The following is a 24,849-nucleotide window of genomic DNA, read 5'->3' on the forward strand; positions in this document are numbered from 1 at the left end:
AGTAACATAGCCCTAGGAGGAATTCCGTTACTAGCTGCCTGAATTTAAGCCTGGGATCGCAGAGGTTTAGCACTGAAGTAATATTTAATGCAACGTTTCATTTGCTAACCAGCTGTGGGCAGGCTTTTCAGTATCCTTATTGTTTACATCAGGAGTGGTTATATTTTATGATGTACTCTATGCATATTATTATGAGCACATCCAACAGTTTAGCATAAGACAGGGGTGTACTATAATTAATCTAATGTATATATATCAGCTCAAGTTTCACATCAAAATTGTTAATGGGCATGAAATAACTGCAGATTAGTTGTATTAACTTTTGTTTTTAACTTAATGTTTGTACTGGCAAATATGTGGGCAATTTGGCCCTATTTAAAGATGAATGTTGTACATTGCAAACTGAGTCTTTGATGAAGCGCCACTAGGGGGCGCAAAACGCTTCAGACTATTCTGTTTGTCCATGTCTGACTTGGTCTTATTCTGACAATAAACCTTTGTGTTAATTTTGGACCTGTTGTGCAGCCGTTGCCTTTGTTCTTGAGACTAATTCCTGCTTGATGGTGTCATGGACCACCAACATCTTTTCGTGGAACACCAGTGGTCCACGGACCACTGGTTGGCGACCGCTGTTCTAAACCATTCTACTGGAAACCATGTATTGCTTATATTGACTCGTGAGAAACTTTACTAGGATATTATTCCTAACATGTATAATGATTTCTTGTCAGAATATTTTCTTATTTAGTGGCATTTGATATTAAGGTGACATCTGTTTTGTTCAGATCACTTAACCTTATAATAGGTATATGCCACAAATACTTAGATTATATATTCTTTAGTCTTTATTAGTCATGTTATATTTAAAGTTTTTTTCTTTGCTTGGAACTTAAGTAGTACTGATATTAAAAACAAGCATCACACTTTAATGACTATAGGCATTATGTGCTTCGTTCCTTTTGTCCTGGATTAACAATGGTTAATAACTTCAGTGCTGTCTATTACGTCAGAGTAATTTCCTAATTTAAGAGGGCTGTGAGCTAGAGGCAGAATGGTCTATGAGTAAGGCAGGAGCTGAAACATGTTAGACCGCTGCTGTCCTAGCTCTCTTTGATTTTATTTTTACACTGGACTATGTATGCTTTTATCCATACACTGTTTATGGCAATAAATGTTAAGTTTTAAATTTTGAGCCTGTTTGCCCTGCCTCGCCTTTTTTCTTCTTTTTTGTAAAACTGGATGATTGGCAGACTAGCAGGAAGTCTGCTGGCGGTTTGCAGGGAACACTGAAAGCGGCTGCATTACTATACAGGAGTTACGGCTTCTATGTTTGCACATGATGCTGACATAACAGGAGGAGGATCAACCTTAGAGGAGACAGATCGGGACCGGGACCGAAGCCTGAGCAGTAAACAGCGGAAGGCTATCGACGGAGTAACAGGTACTGTGTCTCCCTTGTTAAGACTGTCACTTTGAGAGTATATCTCTGTTTATTTTTTATCTTCTGTTTCGAGCACCTGTTTGAGCGCTGTTAAAGGGAATATTTGGAGGAGTGGAACTGTTAGTTCCAAGAACCTTCATAATAATTCTGGGAGCTGTAGATATACCAAATAGAAGAGCCATTTTTCCTGAAAGGGAAATCTTAGAAACTGGAAATGGTCTACGAATAGGAAGGAAGCCATCCTCCAAATTAAACATCGTCATAAATTGACCCTGGGAAGAATTGTCCAGATTGTTACTATTTGAAAATAGGAACTCTGAGAAATCTGTTTAAAGTCATTAAAAGGACATGAAACCCCAACATTTATCCTTCATAATTCAGATATAGAATACCATTTTAAACAACTTTCCAATTTACTTCTATCATCAAATTTGCTTCATTCTCTTGGAATTCTTTATTAAACCAGTAGCAATTCCCTCCTTGGAGCTAGCTGAGCATATTTGGCAAGAGGCATACATGTGCAGCCACCTATCAGCAGCTAGCTCCCAGTAGTGTGTTGCTGCTCCTGAGCCTACCTAGGTATGATTTTCAACAAAGTATTCCAAGAGAACAAAACAAATGTGATAAAAGTAAATGTGAAATTTTTATAAAATTGCATACTCTGTCTGAATAATAATTTTTTTTTTTACTTTTCTGTCCAGAATTCATCCAATTGGGAATAAAAGAAAAAGATAGAATAAAATCATTGGCCTTGTTCCAAAACTCAAACTACAACTAATACAAATTGGAAAGTCTTTTAGAACTAGGGTTGCCACCCAGCCGGTATTTTACCGACAAGACCGGTATTTTTAAGGTTCATGTCAATGAAGAAAATAAAGAATAAATATTGAAAGAAAGCCCCTGTCAAAGTGAAACTTCTTCTGAGTGTGATGAATACTAGTTATAAACAAATGCGCATTTAAAATCAGTCCTAGCTATCAGCTTTAGTTTTTCTGTTATGCTGTTGATTTATGCAAATTTATGTTTATTAGCATGGCCAGTATTTTCTTCCAAGAAAGGTAGCAACCCTATTTAGAACATGAGGCAGAAGACACCTTCCTTAAAAAAGGCCTTGATAAGAAACCTATTTGGTAAACCTTGTAAACTATGTTTAGAACCCAGAAATATTTTTTCCTTAAACTTCTTGTCCTGAGGGCGAAAAGTTCCTTTTCCTCCAGACACAGTGGAAATAACATCAAGACCAAGTCCAAATAAATTCTTCCTTAAAAAAAAGGTGAGATAAAAATCTCTTTGGATACCCTGTTTGCGGACAAGGACATAAATCATAAAACCCTTCTGGGTCAGCACTGCTGAAATCAATAGGTTTAGATGCCGGACCATTTTTGTGTGCCAGAAGATGAAAACAACAATAACGCCTCAAAAACTGGCGAGGGGCTGTGGACTCTTTCCCACGGATGAAAAGGAAATTATCAGGTAAGCATAATTTATGTTTTTCTTCCTAATGGTAAACAGTCCATAGGCGCATTCATTACTTATGGGAAATCTATGCCCCAGCCAAAGAGTACACAGAATGCCAAGACGGGAGGGTAAGAGGCGGGCCATTTAAGACACCCACCGAAAAAAACATTCCCAGAAAACAGAGTCCCGTTCGGCAGACACAGAAACCGCTACACAACGTGGACGAGCGTCACCACCGATCAGGATCGCAAAGGGAAAATCCCTTACCACAGTCAAGACACACACCCAGCCCACAATAGACTGAGGATGCTTCACAAGCTAGGAAAAACTTTCGCAGCCGGAGAACGATCAAGAAAAAGACGACCATGCTAAAAGCGTGAGAGCCGCTACCTGAAGGAACACAAAACATCACGCTCCTTCGCAACCTAGACAGTGTAGACCAACACAACACCACTATAGGCCACAGAGCAGCCAAAATTAATCAGAGATCCAATCCTCGACAACCGAGGAATCCCTAAGGATCCCACTCCTCCAGAGGGAGCAAATCCTCTTTCTGACCCTTAAAGGTTTGCAAGCAACCAAGGTGCAATAGTATCAGCAGAGTCAAACTGCTAACCCACCGCTCGCTAGGTAGTGAAGCTAACCATCAGGCTCTTACAGCTGACAATAAGGACCCCCCCCCCCACACACACACACACAGAGGGAGGGATAAAAAACAACCCGGCACGCGTTGGAATAAAAAGCGACCAGAACCCAGGGATAATTCCCACAAACCAGAGAACACGGAATCCCAAAAGGGCAAGGCAACATAAATGTATGTAAACCAGATGGAATCGAACCTAGATCTTAAAGGATGAAAAGATGGCTAGATCCAAGTCGAGCATCCATGCTAACAGAATGGATTCTCCGGAAAAAAACACTAAGGACCAACGTGACCCTTCTTTTCAGGGGAACCAGAATCCCCCATATGAAAAGACAGAGGACGTGTCCCCAAGACACCTAAACCATCTACCAATGAATGCACAGGCAACGAACGCCCCGAAGGGCAGAGTGGCAGAAGACCCAAAAAGCACCCCCCATCAGGGGAGTCTACCACAGGCCATAGGAGAAAAGTCAAGACAGACCACCCAGAGCAAAACAAAAAATGAATAAGATCTATGAGAGAAAGCCTCAAGCCCCCACAACACCGGCAGCAAAGCAACTAACGTGTAACCACCATGTGCCGAGCAAAGGTCTGCAAATGTGGAGACAAAAAAAGGGAAAGGGCAAACAGTCTAGAGTCAAATCCTAGACCTAATGAGGACAATAGAACAAAAACCCCTAAGAAAAGAAAGCCTAGAAGCCCGTCCACAGGTACCCAATCTGCCAACAATTCCAAACTCCAAGGAGAACAATGGAACCCATCCTGACCCAACCCCTAACACCCAAAGGGGTACCAGGGACTTAAGGAGAGATAGCCAGAACTTGGACTGATAGAACCCTAGACTCCCCTCCCCAACCTACGATGAGATCCGAGAAGGGGTCAGATTCCACTAGTAAGGACTCAGGACCCCCCTGAAACACCAGCGGTAACACCAGAGAAACCAGGGTGAGCTGCAACCTCCAAGATCCCATCAGAGCATCAAAAGCTCCCAGAAGCCGAGGTAGGAGCAACTAGCCACCTCAGCCAGACCAGACCTATACTAGCCATCCAACAGCACCTGGTCTCTAGGAGAACCACCAAGGGCAGTCCAAAAAGGTCAGAACCACACAAAGCAGCAAGGACCGCACCCCTCAGGTCGGGGATGCGAAAGGACGCAGTGGGACTCCACCGGCCCATGTCTCTGGAGCAGACTGACACAGCCAGCCCCCCAAGCGCTCCTTACATCCAGACCCGAAGGTCGCAAGGAAAAGTGAAGTTTATAAAAACAAGTGAACCAGTAGGTCCTGCCGGACCAGCCAGGTGCAACCTGCATCACTAACAATTAACAGTGCACACACCAACTCCGGATGAAAACCCGGGAATGACTTCCTTGGAAGAACTAAATCCAAGAAATCCCAGAATTCCCATAGGAATAGAATATAAAGTAAATAAATCCGACTCGGATAAAATAAACAAGGGCACCCGAAGGTATCCACCCAGAAGGAACTATGTCTCTGCAGGAACTGCCAAACAGAGACCGGAACCCTCAGAAAAAAAGGCTGGGAAAGCTCATAATATAGACCGACCGATAAGATTATCGCCATTAATCTATACCGAAGAACCGTGCGAGAACTGAGAAGTCCCCGGACGATAAAGGAAAGGATCCCCCAATGGGTCAAAAAGACGTAGCAGGACACGCAGCCGCACAATCCTATAACGAAAAGAACAACAAGGGGGGAACAATCACCCCCGGGGGAATATTATAGTGCCATTCACGGTCTGAACACCCGGAATAGGCAGGCAGGCACATAACTGCAAGGAAACCTCTGGAGGCCGATGGCTCAGCAGACCCAAGGTCCCCCGAGCCCGAGGGACCCGGCAAACCATGCAGGCACAAGAGACAAGAGTGGTATACTTGCGACAACGGGGCCAAACGACAATCCTCGTCCGAGGACGACTCATAATCTGATAAGACAATAGTCCCGGCATCAGAATCCTCCATGGCTAGGACTAATATAAACGCACAATATTGGGGGGGAAAACGACTGGCACCTGACACACAATGGCTGGGGCACTCACCACCTCCTATGACCAAACCTCAGCGGGGCAGACTCTTTCCTCCGTTGCCACTCGGTCAGGAATGCGGAAGGGGAAGAAACCCTGCACAAGCGTAAACACGCACGGTCAGCAGATGCCCTGCGAAATCCAAAAAGCACGCCACCGAAAGGCAGCAAAACTAGGCCCACATAAAAGGATAAGCAAGTCTAAACCAACAGGCATATACTCATAACCCAAAGTTTTTTAAGTCCTAGGACGTGCAATCAGAAGCCCAGAAAAAAAGCCACTATGCACTGCATAGAGTAACGCTTCATGTCTCAGCCTCAGAGCCCGTACACACATACCCAATGCAGGTTGAATCACATAAACATGATAAGAGACCCCTTACCCGTTCACCAATCCACCCTAAGGAGTAAATATCCCTTGATTCCAAGATCTGTTCTGAAGGTGCCTCAGCGAGGCCCATACTATTACTGTCATAATAAAATCACATTACAGACAATGTAATAAAATGAAACAATCTACGCTGTGGAACAGGAACACGGCCCTTCAAGTGTGACGAATAGTAGCAGCGCCTCCGTCATGGACTCGATAGAAGACAGCAGGTAGCGAAGCGAAGTTCGACAATGCCAAGTGCTGAAAGGAGCTGTTATAACGAGTCGGGATGGTGTCGCAGGCGAAGCTCCCACTCGATCTTCGGACTCTAACTTTCGCCCAGGCCCTCCACGAGAGGCTAACAGGACTAATTAAAACTCCTGTCCCATGTCGAAGGGTAGCACCCTCCATAAGAGACATATTAACATTAAATACAAGTATAACAAATACAAAAAACAAAAAAAATAAGAAAAACACTTCTGACACTTCTCTGCCAACCTCCTGGGACAAAAGGCAAAGAATGACTGGGGGATAGGGGAAGTGGCAGGAGCATTTAAGCCTTTGGCTGGTGGGTCTTTGCGTCCTCCTGGTGGCCAGGTTCTTATTTCCTATAAGTAATGAATGCGGCTGTGGAATCTTTCCCATTAGGAAGAAAAGGTTACCAATTTTATGACCATATTGTTCCTGAAAAATGTAATATCCTTTAAGAGAATAATAGTGCATTTGACTAAAGCAAACAGCACAAAAGTCAAAGTTTTCCAAAGCTCAAGTAAAATTTGTTAGAGGAAACCTCTTAATCCGTCCTCTAAATTTAATAAGATAAGTCCAGGCTTGGTTCACTCTCTGAAAATTATTTTAATAAGAGCTTCAGAAACAGAAACAAAAAACTTGTGACTTTAGCAGGTGGTTTAAAAATCCAATCCAGTTTGGAAGGTTTTTCATCCGATGATTTAAGGTCCTTAGACGCTTAAAGTACATAAAACCTCTTTAAACAAAGCACTAAGATGTTCAAGCTCAAACATAAAAGAGGTAGACTCTGTGCCCTGATCAGTAAAGGGCTCCTGATCATCATAAAAACTCACCTTTAGAAAACAACCTAAATTGTTTCAGTCTGAAAACTATAAGGTGTTCTGATCCCTGATGAAACATAATACCTAATAATATAACTTTAAAATGACTGTCAGACATTAAAATTGGAGGAGGCATAGCAGCTACAACAACAGAGAGCACACGCCTTTAAATCATGGAGCAAAATGTGAACCCTTGTATTGAATAAACAGAGGAAGAACAGATTCCTTTAAAGGCAAGAGCAGCATTAGACTGTTATATTGCCAAATGTGATCCATTTAGGGATTGCAAAGTTAAATTGGTAACAATCCTGCAAAATAGAAAATAAAATTGTTATCAGTGGATCTACCCTCTAAAGGTAATGCATGGTAGTGGGAACACATTTCAATATGCTCCATGAAAGACTACACAAACAGACAAATAAAATAAATGAAGACAAGCACCACTGTTTTTAACTGTAAATACATAAAAGTTGCATTGAGATGCAGCTCCCAGGTAAATTAGCTGAATAGTAAATAGCAGCTATTACCACATAATAAAGTTTACATAATTACTAGACTAAGTATGAAAAGTCTAAGTAATAAAGATGTTTATTGTCCCCTGGCTATTATGTACCTAAAAATTGGTGTACCTACCGTGGGCTATGTGAGTGCAAGAAATGGCTGTACTTACCTCAGATGCACCCACTCTACTGTATGTATGTATGTATTGGGTACTTGTAAAGCGTGGCTAATCACCCGTAAGGGTCTCAAGGCGCTGCATATTGACTGCAGAAAAGACTGCTTCTGGTACAGAACCCATCCAGTGCTGTATATGTCATAGCATACAATCTACGTGTGGAGTATATAGATGACCCAACAGGAGGAGGCTAAGGGACCGGTCCCCGCAACAACTGTAGCAGGCTTGCGACTAACCCCTCACTGGGTGCCATTTTGTCACTGCCCAATACTCCAATCTCCCCTCTGTCTCTCAGTGGCAGCTCTCTAAGTGAAAAATTGATCGGAGGACCCCTCTCAATGAACAATCTGGAGCACCCCAATTCTTGACCTTCCTCCTGTGGAGGCAAAGATGAATACCATAGAGGTGGGAGGGATTAAGTGTCCTTAAAGCTTTGGGGAATCTTTGCCTCTTCCTCCTAGTGATCAGGAGTTCAACCACAGCAGTAATGGCTCATGGATTATCACCAACTATATGAAAGAAATCATAACACTGCCGAAATATACATACATGAGGAAAAAATTGAGTAACAATGTGCCTCATGATATTTGTCACGCCAGATTAAGAGATCTCAAGGATGCCTTTCCACTTGTGTTCAACAGTAGATGCACCCCACTCACGTACGCTATGGAGTAGATTCACCCCCTCACATGAGCTCTAGAGTAGAAACCACCTCCTCACATGTGCTCTAAAGTAGATCCAACCCCTCACACATGTGCTCCAAAGCAGATACACTCTCTTCACATGTGCTTTACAGAAGATCCAACCCCCATACATGCTTTACAGTAGATGCACCACCCTCACATGCCCTCTATAGTAGATGCACCATACTTACATGCTCTCACAAAACTTTGTTAATGTACTTGGTTTATCTTGATTTCGTCTGTGCCTAAACCATCTCTGGATTTTACGTGCATCCCAGTCCAGCTGCTTTGATAACCCTTCCAGCCGCTTCCCGTCAGGACACTGTTGAACACAAAATCTCAAGATCAGAATGAAACCATACAATTAGTCTTTCATAAACTATGTAGCCAAATGTAGTTAATTAGTGAAATAGGTTATTAGTGAAAATGTTATAGCAATATAAGAATTGCAACAGTTTACAAGTTAAATAACGTAAACACTTCAAGATTTTCTTATATGCATTTAGATTTTCCGAAATTGTGATTTAACTGTGCCACTTAGAAAACTGCTTCTGTCAAGGGAGAAAAAAAAAACATATGCCTCAAAGTCTTCATAAAAAAATAAACAAAATACATATACTGTACATTGGTCTACCAACCTTTATGGAGAACTAAACAGTTAAACAACTGTGCCACAAAGAATATCAAAAAAGAGATGGCTGTATACCACAAAGATAACAGTCTATAAATGATATATAAATAGTCTGACTGCAAGAAGAACTGCGCATGCGCAACTCGCTACGCTGTTTTCTCATTAGACACAGTAAACAGTGATTTCTGTTGCGCAAACGGCATAGCGAGTTGCGCAGTTCTTCTTGCAGTCAGAGTTACAAGCACGGGAGCGTGCTGTCAATACTTTACATGGGGCGCATGGTGAGGCTCTGATTGGCTAGAACAACTGCCAGTCAAGGAAACCAAAGAGAAATTCTGTGACAGAGGCTGCATTTCAGCAGTTAACGGAACCGGAGAAAAACCTTAATAACTAAAGGTAGATTGGACTTTTTGATGCGAAAAGCAGATCGATATGCTAGTTAGCACAGGAGCTTTCATAATATGTGACTTTATGCAGGAGAATTGACCATCACTTTAAGGATCAACACCATCATATTAAAAAAATAGTCAAAATTAAACTTAAAGAGTTAAAAAAAAAACTCATGATTTAAAAACATAATTTATGCTTACCTGATAAATTTATTTCTCTTGTAGTGTGTTCAGTCCACGGGTCATCCATTACTTATGGGATATATTCTCCTTCCCAACAGGAAGTTGCAAGAGGATCACCCAAGCAGAGCTGCTATATAGCTCCTCCCCTCACATGTCATATCCAGTCATTCGACCGAAACAAGACGAGAAAGGAGAAACTATAAGGTGCAGTGGTGACTGGAGTTATAATTTTAAAATTTAGAACCTGCCTGAAAAAGACAGGGCGGGCCGTGGACTGAACACACTACAAGAGAAATAAATTTATCAGGTAAGCATAAATTATGTTTTCTCTTGTTAAGTGTGTTCAGTCCACGGGTCATCCATTACTTATGGGATACCAATACCAAAGCTAAGTACACGGATGATGGGAGGGACAAGGCAGGACCATTAAACAGAAGGAACCACTGCCTGTAGAACCTTTCTCCCAAAACCAGCCTCCGAAGAAGCGAAAGTGTCAAATTTGTAAAATTTGGAAAAAGTATGAAGTGAAGACCAAGTTGCAGCCTTGCAAATCTGTTCAACAGAGGCCTCATTCTTAAAGGCCCAGGTGGAAGCCACAGCTCTGGTGGAATGAGCTGTAATTCTTTCAGGAGGCTGCTGTCCAGCAGTCTCATAGGCTAAACGTATTATGCTATGAAGCCAAAAAGAGAGAGAGGTAGCCGAAGCCTTTGACCTCTCCTCTGTCCAGAGTAAACGACAAACAGAGAAGAAGTTTGTCGAAAATCTTTAGTTGCCTGTAAGTAGAACTTCAGAGCACGGACCACGTCTAGATTATGCAAAAGACGTTCCTTCTTTGAAGAAGGATTAGGACATAATGATGGAACAACAATCTCTTGATTGATATTCCTGTTAGAAACAACCTTAGGTAAAAACCCAGGTTTAGTACGCAGAACTACCTTGTCTGAATGAAAGATCAGATAAGAAGAATCACAATGTAAGGCAGATAACTCAGAGACTCTTCGAGCCGAGGAAATAGCCATCAAAAAAAAAACTTTCCAAGATAAAAGCTTAATATCAATGGAATGAAGGCGTTCAAACGGAACACCCTGAAGAACTTTAAGAACCAAGTTTAAGCTCCACGGAGGAGCAACAGCTTTAAACACAGGTTTAATTCTAGCCAAAGCCTGACAAAAGGCCTGGACGTCTGGATGCTCTGCCAGACGTTTGTGTAAAAGAATAGACAGAGCTGAAATCTGTCCCTTTATCGAACTAGCGGATAAACCCTTTTCTAAACCCTCTTGTAGAAAAGCTAATATCCTAGGAATCCTAACCGTACTCCATGAGTAACTCTTGGATTCGCACCAATATAAATATTTACGCCATATCTTATGGTAATTTTTTCTTGTCACAGGTTTCCGAGCCTGTATTAATGTATCAATAACCGAATCCGAAAACCCACGCTTTGATAGAATCAAGCGTTCAATTTCCAGGCAGTCAGCCTCAGAGAAATTAGGTTTGGATGGTTGAAAGGACCCTGAATTAGAAGGTCCTGCCTCAGAGGAAGAGACCATGGTGGACAGGACGACATGTCCACTAGGTCTGCATACCAGGTCCCTGGACCTGGATCCGTAACAAGGAAACTTCGCGTTCTGGCGAGATGCCATGAGATCCAGATCCGGTTTGCCCCAACGACGAATCAGTTGAGCAAATACCTCCGGGTGAAGTTCCCACTCTCCCGGATGAAAAGTCTGGCGACTTAGGAAATCCGCCTCCCAGTTCTCTACGCCTGGGATGTGAATCGCTGACAGGTGGCAAGAGTGAGACTCTGCCCAGCGAATTATCTTGAGACTTCCAACGTCGCTAGGGAACTCCTGGTTCCCCCTTGATGATTGATGTAAGCCACAGTCGTGATATTGTCCGACTGAAATCTGATGAACCTCAGCATTGCTAACTGAGGCCAAGCTAGAAGAGCATTGAATATTGCTCTTAATTCTAGAATGTTTATTGGAAGGAGTTTCTCCTCCTGAGTCCACGATCCCTGAGCCTTCAGGGAATTCCAGACTGCTCCCCAGCCTAGAAGGCTGGCATCCGTTGTTACAATCGTCCAATCTGGCCTGCGAAAGGTCATTCCTTTGGACAGATGAACCGGAGACAACCACCAGAGAAGCGAATCTCTGGTCTCCTGGTCCAGATTTAGCAAAGGGGACAGATCTGAGTAATCCCCGTTCCATTGACTGAGCATGCATAGTTGCAGCGGTCTGAGATGCAGGCGCGCAAATGGCACTATGTCCATCGCCGCGACCATTAAGCCGATTACCTCCATGCACTGAGCTACTGATGGGCTTGGAACGGAATGAAGGACACGGCAAGCATTGAGAATCTTTGATAACCTGGACTCCGTCAGGTAAATCTTCATCTCCACAGAATCTATAAGAGTCCCTAGAAAAGGAACCCTTGTGAGTGGTAACAGAGAACTCTTTTCCACGTTCACTTTCCACCCATGCGACCTCAGAAATGCTAGAACTATCTCTGTACGAGACTTTGCATTCTGAAAACTTGACGCTTGTATCAGAATGTCGTCTAGGTACGGAGCCACCGCTATGCCTCGTGGTCTTAGTACCGCCAGAAGTGAGCCCAGAACCTTCGTAAAAATTCTCGGGGCCGTGGATAACCCGAAGGGAAGAGCCACAAACTGGTAATGCCTGTCTAGAAAGGCAAACCTCAGGTACCGATAATGATCTTTGTGAATCGGTATATGAAGGTAAGCATCCTTTAAGTCCACCGTGGTCATATATTGACCCTCTTGGATCATGGGTAGGATGGTTCGAATGGTTTCCATCTTGAACGATGGTACCCTTAGGAATTTGTTTAAGATCTTTAAGTCCAAGATTGATCTGAAGGTTCCCTCTTTTTTGGGAACCACAAATAGATTTGAGTAAAATCCTTGTCCCTGTTCCGATCGCGGAACTGAGTGGATCACCCCCATGATTAAGAGGTCTTGTACACATTGTAGAAATGCCTCTCTCTTTACTCGGTTTGTCGATAACCTCGAAAGATGGAACCTCCCTTGTGGAGGAGAGGTTTTGAAATCCAGAAGGTATCCCTGAGATATAATCTTTAACGTCCAGGGATCCTGCACATCTCTTGCCCAAGCCTGGGCAAAGAGAGAAAGTCTGCCCCCCACTAAATCCGTCTCTGGATAGGGGGCCCTGACTTCATGCTGTCTTAGGGGCGGGAGTAGGCTTTCTGGCCTGCTTGCCCTTGTTCCATGACTGGTTGCCTTTCCAACCTTGTCTGTAACGAGCAGTAGTTCCTTCCTGTTTTGGAGCGGAGGAAGTCGATGCTGCTCCTGCCTTGAAGTTACGAAAGGCACGAAAATTAGACTGTTTGGCCTTTGGTTTGGCCCTGTCCTGAGGAAGGGCGTGGCCCTTACCTCCCGTAATGTCAGCAATAATTTCCTTCAAGCCGGGCCCGAATAAGGTCTGCCCTTTGAAAGGAATGTTAAGTAGTTTAGACTTGGAAGTTACATCCGCTGACCAGGATTTAAGCCAGAGAGCTCTGCGCGCCTGTATGGCGAATCCGGAATTTTTAGCCGTAAGTTTGGTTAGATGTACTACGGCATCTGAAACAAACGCATTAGCTTGCTTAAGGGTTCTAACTTTGCTCAAGGCCTCATCCAACGGCTCTGTGCGAATCGCCTCTTCCAGAGACTCAAACCAGAATGCCGCTGCAGCCGTGACAGGCGCAATGCATGCAAGAGGCTGCAATATAAAACCCTGTTGAACAAACATTTTCTTAAGATAACCCTCTAATTTTTTATCCATTGGATCTGAGAAAGCACAGCTATCCTCCACCGGGATAGTGGTACGCTTGGCTAACGTAGAAACTGCTCCCTCCACCTTAGGGACCGTCTGCCATAAGTCTCGTGTGGTGGCGTCTATAGGGAACATTTTTCTAAATATCGGGGGAGGGGAAAAAGGCACACCGGGTCTATCCCACTCCTTACAAATAATTTCTGTAAGTCTTTTTGGTATAGGAAAAACGTCAGTACACACCGGTACCGCATAGTATCTATCCAACCTACACAATTTCTCTGGAATTGCCACCGTGTCGCAATCATTCAGAGCCGCTAATACCTCCCCTAGTAACACACGGAGGTTCTCAAGCTTAAATTTAAAATTTGAAATTTCTGAATCCGGTCTCCCCGGATCAGAACCGTCACTGACAGAATGAAGCTCACCGTCCTCATGTTCTGCAAATTGTGACGCAGTATCAGACATGGCTCTCGTGTCATCAGCGCGCTCTGTCCTTAACCCAGAGCTATCGCGTTTGCCCCTTAATTCGGGCATATTATATAATACTTCTTTCATAACATTAGCCATATCATGTAAAGTGATTTGTAAGGGCCTAGATGTACTAGGTGTCTCAATCCTACGCATCTCCCGAGCGGGAGACGCAGGTACTGACACGTGAGGAGAGTTAGGCGGCATAACTTCCCCCTCGTTGTCTGGTGATAGCTTCTTTAACGGTACAGATTGACTTTTATTCAAAGCAATATCAATACAATTGGTACACATCGTTCTATTGGGCTCCACATTGGCTTTTGAACATGATGAACAAACAGTTTCCTCTGAATCAGACATGTTTAAAACAGACTTAGCAATGAAACTAACAAGCTTGGAAATCACTTTCAATAAGTTTTACAAGCAATATAAAAAACGCTGCAGCGCTTCAAAAATACAGATATAATTAAACAATTCTTAACAAGAAGTGTATTATTAGCAGAGGATTGCACCCATTAGCAAAAGGATGATTAACCCCTCAATACCCAAAACGGATAAAACAGATATCAATTAAGATTTAACGCTTTTAATCACAGTCAGCACACTGTCACAGATCTGCTGTGACTGATTACCTCCCTCACAAAGAAATTTGCAGACCCCTGAGCTCTCTAGAGACGTCCTGGATCAAGGAGGAAGAAGCAGAAAGACTGCAATAATTTTAACTGCGCAACAAGGCGCTAAAACAAGGGCCCTCCCACTCCAATCACAACAGTGGGAGCCCTGATATAACGGTTTCCATGCAGAAAAATATGTTAGCCATGTGGAAAAAAATCATGCCCAAAGCGATTTATCACCAAAGTACCTCACAAAAACGAATAACATGCCAGTAAACGTTTTATTAAAAAACAACATTTTTCAATGTCATGCAAAGCAATCACTAAGCCTGCTACTAGTCGCTACCACTGCAGAGAAGGCTTAAGTATTATTTCAGTGTTAACAGTATTTTCTCAGTCAAATTCTAGTCCCTAGAATATAACTCGACTGCGCATACATTTATCAGCCGGATACCAGTTGCTACTACTGCATTTAAGGCTGTACTTGCATCATACGGTAACAGCAGTATTTTCTTAGTCAATTCCATTCCCAGAAAATAAAGTACTGCACATACCTCATTTGCGGAGGACCCCGCATGCTATTCCCAGTTTCTGAAGTTACCCCACTCCTCAGAATGTCGAGAACAGCCAGTGGATCTTAGTTACGCCTGCTAAGATCATAGATAAAAAAACGCAGGCAGTTTCTTCTTCCAAATACTGCCTGAGATAGAAAAAACAGCACACTCCGGTGCCATTTAAAATAAACTTTTGATTGAAGAATAGTTAAATAAAAACTCCAGCTCCTCTCGCGACCTCCTTCTTTGTTGAGGGTTGCAAGAGAATGACTGGGTATGACATGTGAGGGGAGGAGCTATATAGCAGCTCTGCTTGGGTGATCCTCTTGCAACTTCCTGTTGGGAAGGAGAATATATCCCATAAGTAATGGATGACCCGTGGACTGAACACACTTAACAAGAGAAATAGGGTATGTCATTTTAAACAACTTTCCAATTTACTGTTATCAGCAATTTTGCTTTGTTCTTTTGGTATTCTTAGTTGAAAGCTAAACCTAGGAGGTTCATATGCTAATTTCTTAGACCTTGAAGGCCTCCTCTAATCTAAATGTATTTGACAGTTTTTCACCGCTAGAGAGCATTAGTTCAGGTGTTTCATATAGATAATAAGCTCATGCACGTAAATTTATCGAGGGGTGAGCACTGATTGGCTAAAATGCAAGTCTGTCAAAAGAACTGAAATAAGGGGGCAGTCCGCAGAGGCTTAGATAAAAAGTAATTAGAGGCAAAATGTGTATTATTAGGGGAACTGGGGAATGGGTAATTAAGTGCTTATCTATCTTTTTAAACAAAAACATTCTGGTGTTGACTGTCCCTTTAAATGGATTATATTTAAATGAATTGTAGAGAAAGAAATTTAAAAATTTATTTGAAAAAACAGGAATCTAAGCTAAGCAACCGTCCCAATTTTTATTCAGCACCCTGGATAGCGCTAGCTGATTGGTGGCCACATTTAGCCACCAATCAGCAAGCGCAACCCAGGTGCTGAACAAAAAATGGTCCAGCTCCTAAGCTTACAGTCCTGCTTTTCAAATAAAGATACCAAAAGAACAAAGACACAAATAGGAGTAAATAGAAAATTGCTTAAAATTGCACGCTCTATTTGAATCATGAAAGGGAAAAATTGGGTTCAGTATCCCTTTAATGATGGTATTTCAACCTCCATATTAAATTGATGATCATTAGCACACAGTATAAGTGTTTAATCATGTACCCGACTATATACTTACACAATATCTGACTTTGAGATTATCTATCTACTTCTCTCTCTCAATCTAGAACTTGGCCAAATGGTATTAAAAGGGACATGAAACCCTAATTTTTTCTTTCTTGATTTAGAAAGAGCATGTCATTTTAAGCAACTTCCAATTTACGTCAATTATCTAATTTGCTTCATTCTCTTGATATCCTTTGTTGAAAAGCATATCAGATAGGCTCAGTAGCTGCTGATTGGTTGCTGCACATAGATGCCTTGTGTGATTCGCGTACCCATGTGCATTGCTATTTATTCAACAAAGGATATCTTAAAAAATTAAGCAAATTAGACAATATAAGTAAATTTGAAAGTTGCTTAAAATGACATGCTCTTGAGGAAAACACATGCCCTCAGCTCTGAGAGGAAGAGGAGGAGCCTGTGCATACTGCAGGTCCTTCCCTGCAGCTTTTCCTGAGGCGGTTTGTCGCGCCTGGTATCTCTTTCGATAGAGTGCTGCAACCATTTTATGGGGTACATCGTGGTATACTCTCTTACACCGTGTGGAGTCAACTACGCGGAAAAAGATCATGTTAAGCCCTGAGAATGTTCTAAAGTGGCTGTGCGAACATTTCTCCTAAATGGTAATTAAAGACCGACATACTACGCCTGCTCCTCTCAACCGGGAGGTCAGGCACACAGCCAAGTCAGTTTGCTTCAAGACGATACTGGAACTCACTCCCACGTTTCATCTGTCCAAACTCTCAGCACCTGTTTTACTTCTCTCCCCACACACCGGTGCTGCGTGTGGGGTGACTACAGGGGTAATCGTCCTTGGAAGTCTGCTGGAGATGCGATACAGACCGCACTACCTCCTGACACTGTGATGCTGTAAGCAGCGGACATCTGGAGATCCCGGAGAGCTGATCCAGCTGAGCAGAGTGATCCCATCCCTGAGGCTCAGCCCCTATACCGCCCTCCCTGCCCACAGGTTCTGCGTGCAGGGAGCAGGCGGAGTGATCAATCTTCGAGATCGGAGGGTCACGGAAGCGGCTCCCAGACTGGGTAAGCTCCTGACTAATACTGTTGCAGAGAGAAGCCGCTCTCCAGCTGAAGGTGGGATACAGGCTGCCGTTATTAATCAAAGGGGGTAAGAAAATGTTTTAATACCATCAGCGAAGCATCCATCCCCCCTAATAATAATAGCCGTAAGAGACTGATCTGATCAGGGCTAGGAGGGGCGGATAGTAACAACCTTAAAACTGTGTATGGTGAAGCCTGACTGCATGATTAATAAGGGCCTGAGGTGGGACATATGAACTCTGCACAAGGAAAAGAACTAAAAGTCCAATTTACTCCCGGTGTGGTGTGGTCTCTAAAAAGGGAAAGAAAAAGACGTTCTTTTGCTTTTGCCTCATTCCAACTTACTCTATGAACTGTTATACACGGGCTATCTCAGATCTTTTTGTTATATTTATTGCCCTCTGCTTATAGTGGCAGCTCTGATCTTGACGTGCTGACTCTAAATGTGTATATTTAACAGGTTATTTACTTATTGCATAGACTACATTGTTTATTCAAAAATTCTGCATAAGAAGGTTTGAACCTAAACAGAACTAGGTAGCGACCTAATTGCCATTTGAGAAAACTTGAAACCTATATAACGGTTTGATTTTCTGCTTTCTATACAAAAAAGGTTTTTTGCATTTATACACAGATACTATAAGAACTTGTAAAAACCCAGGGAAAATAACTATAAGGCTTAACGTCTCCCCAGGCCCAACAATTCTAGCACAGTGCTGTATACATTGAATCATATATTCTTACTTAACTACTTAATGCTTAAAGGTTATATGCAGATTTTAGAATATTGAAGGAAAACCATAGGGTGTAGTCAGAGCACAACCAAACTGGTCGTAAAATCTTACCCCTTGGGGCACTTAGTAATAAGTGCAGTTAAAATCCTAATAAGGGATTATCCCCTTTTTTTATTGAGTACAAAGAATAGGAAAGAAGGAGTAATCCCTTCGCATCTAAGCTATAGTTAAGTCTAGACTTGGGTAAGATCAACAAATGGGTTAAAAGTCACAAGCAATATAAAATTACTATAAAGTTGCTAAGTGAAGAGATAGCAAAACTTATCGCACAGCACTAAATTTAAGAAAACTTGTTTTTTGCAAAGTATATATGGGAAAGTTAGCTCAAACAACTACACAAGCGAGACTTTACGTCACTTTAGGTGAATAATCTTGAACAGACTTATAAAACCCAATCAAGAGGTCTTTGAGAAAATAATACATATATCTTAGTAAGTTAAGAGGAGGGTATGTATCCAATTTTAGAGGAGGGGGCACAATCCTCGGCGCTCGTTTCAACCTTCCCTTCTTTTCGCCATTCCCTGGTCATCTCACTATTCAGTGCACGGTCTACCCCTCCCCCCCCCCCCCCTTTTTTCTCTCTCTCTCTCTCACTAGTGCGGAGCAATTCCCTTAGCACCTCTTCACGCCTTTAGGCACTTTCACATTTGGGGCTTTATCTCCCTTTTTTCTTTTTCTCTCACTATTGCGGAGCAATTCCCTTAGCACCTCTTCACGCCTTTAGGCACTTTCACATTTGGGGCTTTATCTCCCTTTTTTTTTTTTTCCTCTATCACCACTTTTTCCTCACGTTCTTTGTATTAACCCCCTTCAGGGGGCAGCGCTTCACATATCCATGTGGTGTTTGGGCACATTTTTTCTCCTATGGATAAATTTATCACTCCTAAACACCATCCAGGCATGGCGACTAAGAACAGAAAACGAAGGAACAAAAACCTAACTGAAGCTCCACCAGAAAACACAGGTGAAGCTACCCCAGCAAAATCTCAATAGACCACAATATCGCAAGATAACCAAGATTTAGTAACCAATATTCTTGAGGCTATTTCCCCTAAATTCGACTCCTTAAGGAATGAAATTAAACAAGACCTCATGACGCTAACAGCAGAAGTTAGACAATATTCGGCTAGATTTCAGGAGGTGGAGCAGCGAATCTCTGATTTAGAAGACACCACAAACACATATACTCCCATAATAGAAAGTAACCAAAACGAGATAATGAAATTACAGAAATAACCTGAGAATAATTGGATTCCCTGACCCTTTCAAACAAGAAGACCTTATGAATTTCATGACAAATATCTTACCTACTATGCTTAAAATTCCCCCAGATCAGTCACCTGTATTGATCGAAAGAGTCCACAGATTGGGAAGAGCTCCAGATAACCCAAACAATATAAATAGACCTAGACCAATTATCACAAGGTTATTAAACTTTCAAGATAAAATGCTCTACTTACAGCATTTTCGAAAAAATCAACCCATTTTATATAATCGGAATAAAATCCTCCTGTTCCAGGACTTCTCAATATAGACCTCCAGGAAAAGGAGGGAGCTCTCTCCGATATGTGGGAAAATGTTAAAAGCTGGATGGCAAGCCACTGTTATATACCCTGCCAGACTTAGATTAATCCTCAAAGAGCAAACTTTTTTATTTGACTCTGTAGAGGAAGCGGAGAAAAAATTTATCGAATATGGGATTAATTGCTAATACCATGGTTGAATGAGACACCTTAATTGTAAATATAAATGTGTAAATACTTTTTCCCCTTTCTCCCCCCCTTTTTTTTTTTTTTTTCCTCTTTTCTCTCCTATCTCCCTCTCGGTCTCCCTCCTTAATGTACGCTTGCGCTTCCTTATTTAACAAGATATGAATAACCTAGTTAGAGTCACCTCCTGGAATATAGGGGGCATAACATCGCCGATTAAGCAGAAGACAAATTCTTTCTCACCTTCAAAAACTAAACACCACAATTGCACTCCTTCAGGAAACACATTTAAACACTGAAGAATCAATTAAATTAAAACATTCATGGGTAGCTGAGGTACTCTTTGCTCCTTCTCTAAACAGGAAGAAAGGAGTTGCTATTCTCTTTGGGAAAAAACTAGTTTATGAGAAACTACTCACCATAACAGACCCAGACATCAGATATCTGATTTTAAAAATAAAAAAATTCAATTCATTATATACCATTTGTAACCTCTATGCCCCTAATGTGATTGATCATCAATTCTGGGACACCCTTCAAGCTAAACTCCTCCAAGATGCAGAAGGTTGAATAGTCATAGCTGGAGACTTTAATATGGCCCCCCGTTGTCCACTAGATAGATACAGACATGGAGCTGTATTAAGAAAAACTAAAATATAATCTTGAAACAAAGCTGTTTAAAAGCATCTTTCAAACCCTTGCAGTAAGAGATGTATGGAGGGCTCAAAACCCTGACAGCAAGGCTTACTCTTGCTACTCAAGAGCCTCTAAGAGTCTCTCCAGAATAGACCTAATGTTAATAAATGACAGTTTATATCAATTAGGGCCTAAAGCAGCTATATCAGAAATATGTATTTCAGATCATGCCCCTATATAATGTTGGACATTCCAACTCAGAAAAAGAGTTTACCTGGATCATCTTTTTTTTTATCCCAAATACCTCAGCAATAACATAAAATTTAAGAACTGGTTAAAAATCAAAATGGACGAATTTGTTATGGTAAACGAGGGCTCTGTACCTAGCCCTTCGATTATGTGGGAAACAGCAAAAGCGGTCCTGCGGGGAGACATTATCGCGTACACTGCTAAACTTAAACGTGATTCTCGACTAAAGGAGAGACAGCTATTAGCCTCCGTGTCCAATGCATATAATAGAGTACCCAAGGCTGTGGATTTTACAGTGACATGGGATATGTACTCAGTTTGGTTTGAGAGTACAGCCCATTTCCACATTTTAAATATGTTTATGAAAATGTGTCACCCTTGTTTGTATCTCTGTTTCGTTGAAGGCCTGCATTGTAAGGCTGTAGGTTAGGGACCCAGGGAGAAAGAGACCCTGACGTGGTCATGGGCTTAAAAGGGCATGAAACCCTAATTTTTTCTTTTGTGATTTAGAAAGAGCATGTCATTTTTTTTTTTTACATTTTTTTTTTACATTTTTTTTTTTTCCAAATGTTTTATTGATCTTTCAAAATATAAGAACAAGTAAACAAAATAAGAACTGAGTACAATCTCTCATATTAGTCATAAAATAAACTCAAAAACATTTTAAAGTCGTACACACTAATTGCCATGTACCACAACATCTTATACAGAAAATTGCTAGCTTACATCTATCCTTGTTGAAGCTGTTCAAAAAAAAGAGTAGAAAAAGATTCTTTTTTCGCCAGCTGCTCTGTTTTTTGGCAATTAACCCCTGACAAGTCTGGATACAAAGTACATAGAAAGTCTTGCACTCTTGCAAGCACACAACTAGATTAAAATGTATATACAGGTACAAATCCACAAATCTGTAATTCAAAAACGCAAACCCTGTATGGTCCCAAATAGTTGGGATAATCTGCCTATTTAGATATGCTATTTAGATATGCTTTTAAACTAAGTATATCAAGAGAATGAAGCACATTAAATAATAGAAGTAAATTGGAAAGTTTAAAATTGCTTTTTAAATCCAGAAAGATAAAAATTTTGGGTTTCAGGTCCCTTTAATATTGGGTAACATTTTAGCCGGTTGCTCCGTAAAATCAGCCGTTTTTTTCTTTTGTGATTCAGACAGAGCATGCAATTTTAAGCAACTTTCTAAAAATGTTCTTCATTCTCTTGGTATGTTTATTTGCAAAGCAAGAATGTAATTTTAGAGGCCGGCCCATTTTTGGTGAACAACCTGGGTTGCCCTTGCTGATTAGACAGCACCAATAAACAAGTACTGTCCATGGTTCTGAACCAAAAATTTGCTGGCTCCTTAGCTTAGATGCCTTCTTTTTCCAATAAAGATAGTAAGAGAACGAAGAAAAATTGATAATAGAAGTAAATTAGAAAGTTGCTTAAAATTGCATGCTCTATCGGAATCATGAAAGAAAAAATTTGGGTTCAGTATCCCTTTAATATAACAGGCACACTACCCTTCCTCAGACAAACACAAGTGGCAATTAAAACAGTGTTAACCCCTCCCCAATGAGAGAAATTGTGCCAAAACCGTAGTCATGGCAATCCTCAGTAAACAATTACATTAGTACATATACATCACATAAGTGCAACACAGACCTGTGTATATCATATTGTTTAAAGTGTAAAAAAACTTAAATTATGCTTACCTGATAATTTTCTTTTCTTCTGACAGTGAGAGTCCACAGCTACATTCATTACTTTTTGGAAATACAGAACCTGGGCACCAGGAGGAGGAAAAGACACCCCAGCCAAAGGCTCAAATACCTCCCCCACTTCCCTCATCCCCCAGTCATTCTGCCGAGGGAACAGTAGGAGAAATACCAGGGTGAAAAAGGTGCCAGAAGAAGAAAAAATACGGCCGCCCCATAAATAAAAACGCGGACGGGGAGCTGTGGACTCTCCCCGTCAGGAAAAAAAAAAGAAAATTCTCAGGTAAGCATAATTTAAGTTTTTCTTCTTAAATGGGGAGTCCACAGCTGCATGAATTACTTTTGGGAAAACAATACCCAAGCTAATGAGGACACTGAATGCAAAAACAAGAGGCGGCCCCTTCTGAGGGCACCACAGCCTGAAATCACCCAAACCCTGACAAAAAAAAACTGCTTCACCAGAAGCAGAAGGACCAAACAAAATGGAAAGGACCAAGTAACTGCCTATCAGTTAAAACCAACAAGGTCCTTGCTAGAGACTGCCCAGAATCACTAGACTCAACCGAGCACAAAGGAATCACTAGACTCAACCGAGCACAAAGGAATCACTAGACTCAACCGAGCACAAAGGAATCACTAGACTCAACCGAGCACAAAGGAATCACTAGACTCAACCGAGCACAAAGGAATCACTAGACTCAACCGAGCACAAAGGAATCACTAGACTCAACCGAGCACAAAGGAATCACTAGACTCAACCGAGCACAAAGGAATCACTAGACTCAACCGAGCACAAAGGCCTCCGGGGATACAACGTCCCACAGGCTCCGAGCCCACACAAACGCACCCCCAACCCGAGGGAAGGGGGGACCTCCCCATTCTCCCAGAAGGGAAGAAGAAGAACTCCGATACGAGAGTCCAAAAGGACCACCGGACAAACAACTAGGGAAATAAAGAACCCCAAGCATAACTCCAAGAGCGCAACCAAGGACCCCACTGAACAGAGGAAGAGAAGGACCTCCGGGGCAACAGGCGGATACTGTAGAATGCCCAGTACTCCCCCAAAAGGAGGGGAAACGCAAACATAACCGCTCACCCGCCCACAGGCATGGAGCATAAAGCTGTAGACGAATGTGAAAAGGACAATACCAATTGACAGGAACCATCCGGCCACTACAGCCGGCCTAGAAGAATTCCAATTCTCCATTAAAAGAAAAAAAACACAGCCCAAGAGACAAGAGGATGTTCCGGAACTGGAAAACTGGGCCGTCCAGATCCATCTAAGAGATCAGGACACAGAAAAACCCAAAAGCGTCCAGTCAAAGACAAGGATCAGGGCCATAAAACTGGACACCCAAAACCGGTTTCAAACTAATACCCCTGAGGAACCCACTGGTTACCCCATCCAGAGAAGCCTTGCATCATAGGTGATGCAATCACAGCCGCATCCAAGGGACCTTGGACACTGAATGTTCACGTAAGTATCCCAGAGACAGGGAGCTTAACCCCTAAAGGTTCGAGGGACAATAAGTCTAAAGACTGAGGAAAACTTACAAGAGAACAGCACTCAAAACCTAGAAATCGAGATCGAGAAGATTAATAGTCTCCAAAAATCCTCTCAGGATCAATCTCCCGGAAACCCCTACAGCTCAAGGAATTTACGAATGATCAAGCATTCCAAGTACTAGCCATGCCCAACCCTGCTTATCTCCCGAGACCAGACGAGATTGGGTGCATTCATGATGGCGTGGCCGTAGCTAACCTAAACACCTAGCAGGGGCAAACACAGGACCTCCTGTGACGAAAGGTAAAGAATGACTGGGGGATAAGGGAAGTGGGGGAGGTGTTTGAGCCTTTGGCTGGGGTGTCTTTGCCTCCTCCTGGTCGCCAGGTTCTGTATTTCCCAAAAGTAATGAATGCAGCTGTGGACTCTCCCCGTTTAAGAAGAAAACAAGTTAGTGAGTACACACTGTGCTTATAAGACAGATTATTCAGCAACATAACGTCCCTTATGAGAGGTTATCAGATCTACTAATATGTTCTAGTACTGATGCAAGGTGTACTCCTGATTCTCATAATATTGTCATGGCTAAGCAAGTATCTTGTGCATGTTATCTATTAAATATTCAATATTTACTTACAGGCTTCTAACTCCTCTGTATATCATGTCACAGGCGTGCAGCATCGCCATGATTACACAAACTCTGTGTCCCAGGACTCTGACGTCATCACAAAGTGATGTGTCCGGGATGTTTAAAGGAACAGTCAAGTCCAAAAAAAACTTTCATGATTTAAATAGGGCATGCAATTTTAAACAACTTCCCTATTTACTTTTATCACCAATTTTGCTTTGTTCTCTTGCTATTCTTAGTTGAAAGCTAAAACTAGGAGGTTCATATGCTAATTTCTTAGACCTTGAAGACTGCCTCTAATCTGAATGCATTTTGACCACTAGAGG

At 42.0% G+C, this 24,849-nt stretch overlaps 1 protein-coding gene across 2 annotated transcripts in view; it reads right to left on the reverse strand.

Moving 5' to 3' along the window:
- CERS5 (ceramide synthase 5) overlaps positions 1-24,849 on the reverse strand; it is a 251,544-nt gene that overhangs the window by 127,391 nt on the left and 99,304 nt on the right. For both annotated transcript variants that reach the window (XM_053708354.1, XM_053708356.1), the window contains exon 3: positions 8,575-8,705. In XM_053708354.1, the coding sequence (XP_053564329.1) occupies positions 8,575-8,705 (131 nt within the window). The remainder of the gene's footprint in view (positions 1-8,574; positions 8,706-24,849) is intronic.

This window comes from Bombina bombina, chromosome 3 (assembly GCF_027579735.1).
Source record: "Bombina bombina isolate aBomBom1 chromosome 3, aBomBom1.pri, whole genome shotgun sequence".
In the NCBI taxonomy this organism is placed as follows: domain Eukaryota; kingdom Metazoa; phylum Chordata; class Amphibia; order Anura; family Bombinatoridae; genus Bombina; species Bombina bombina.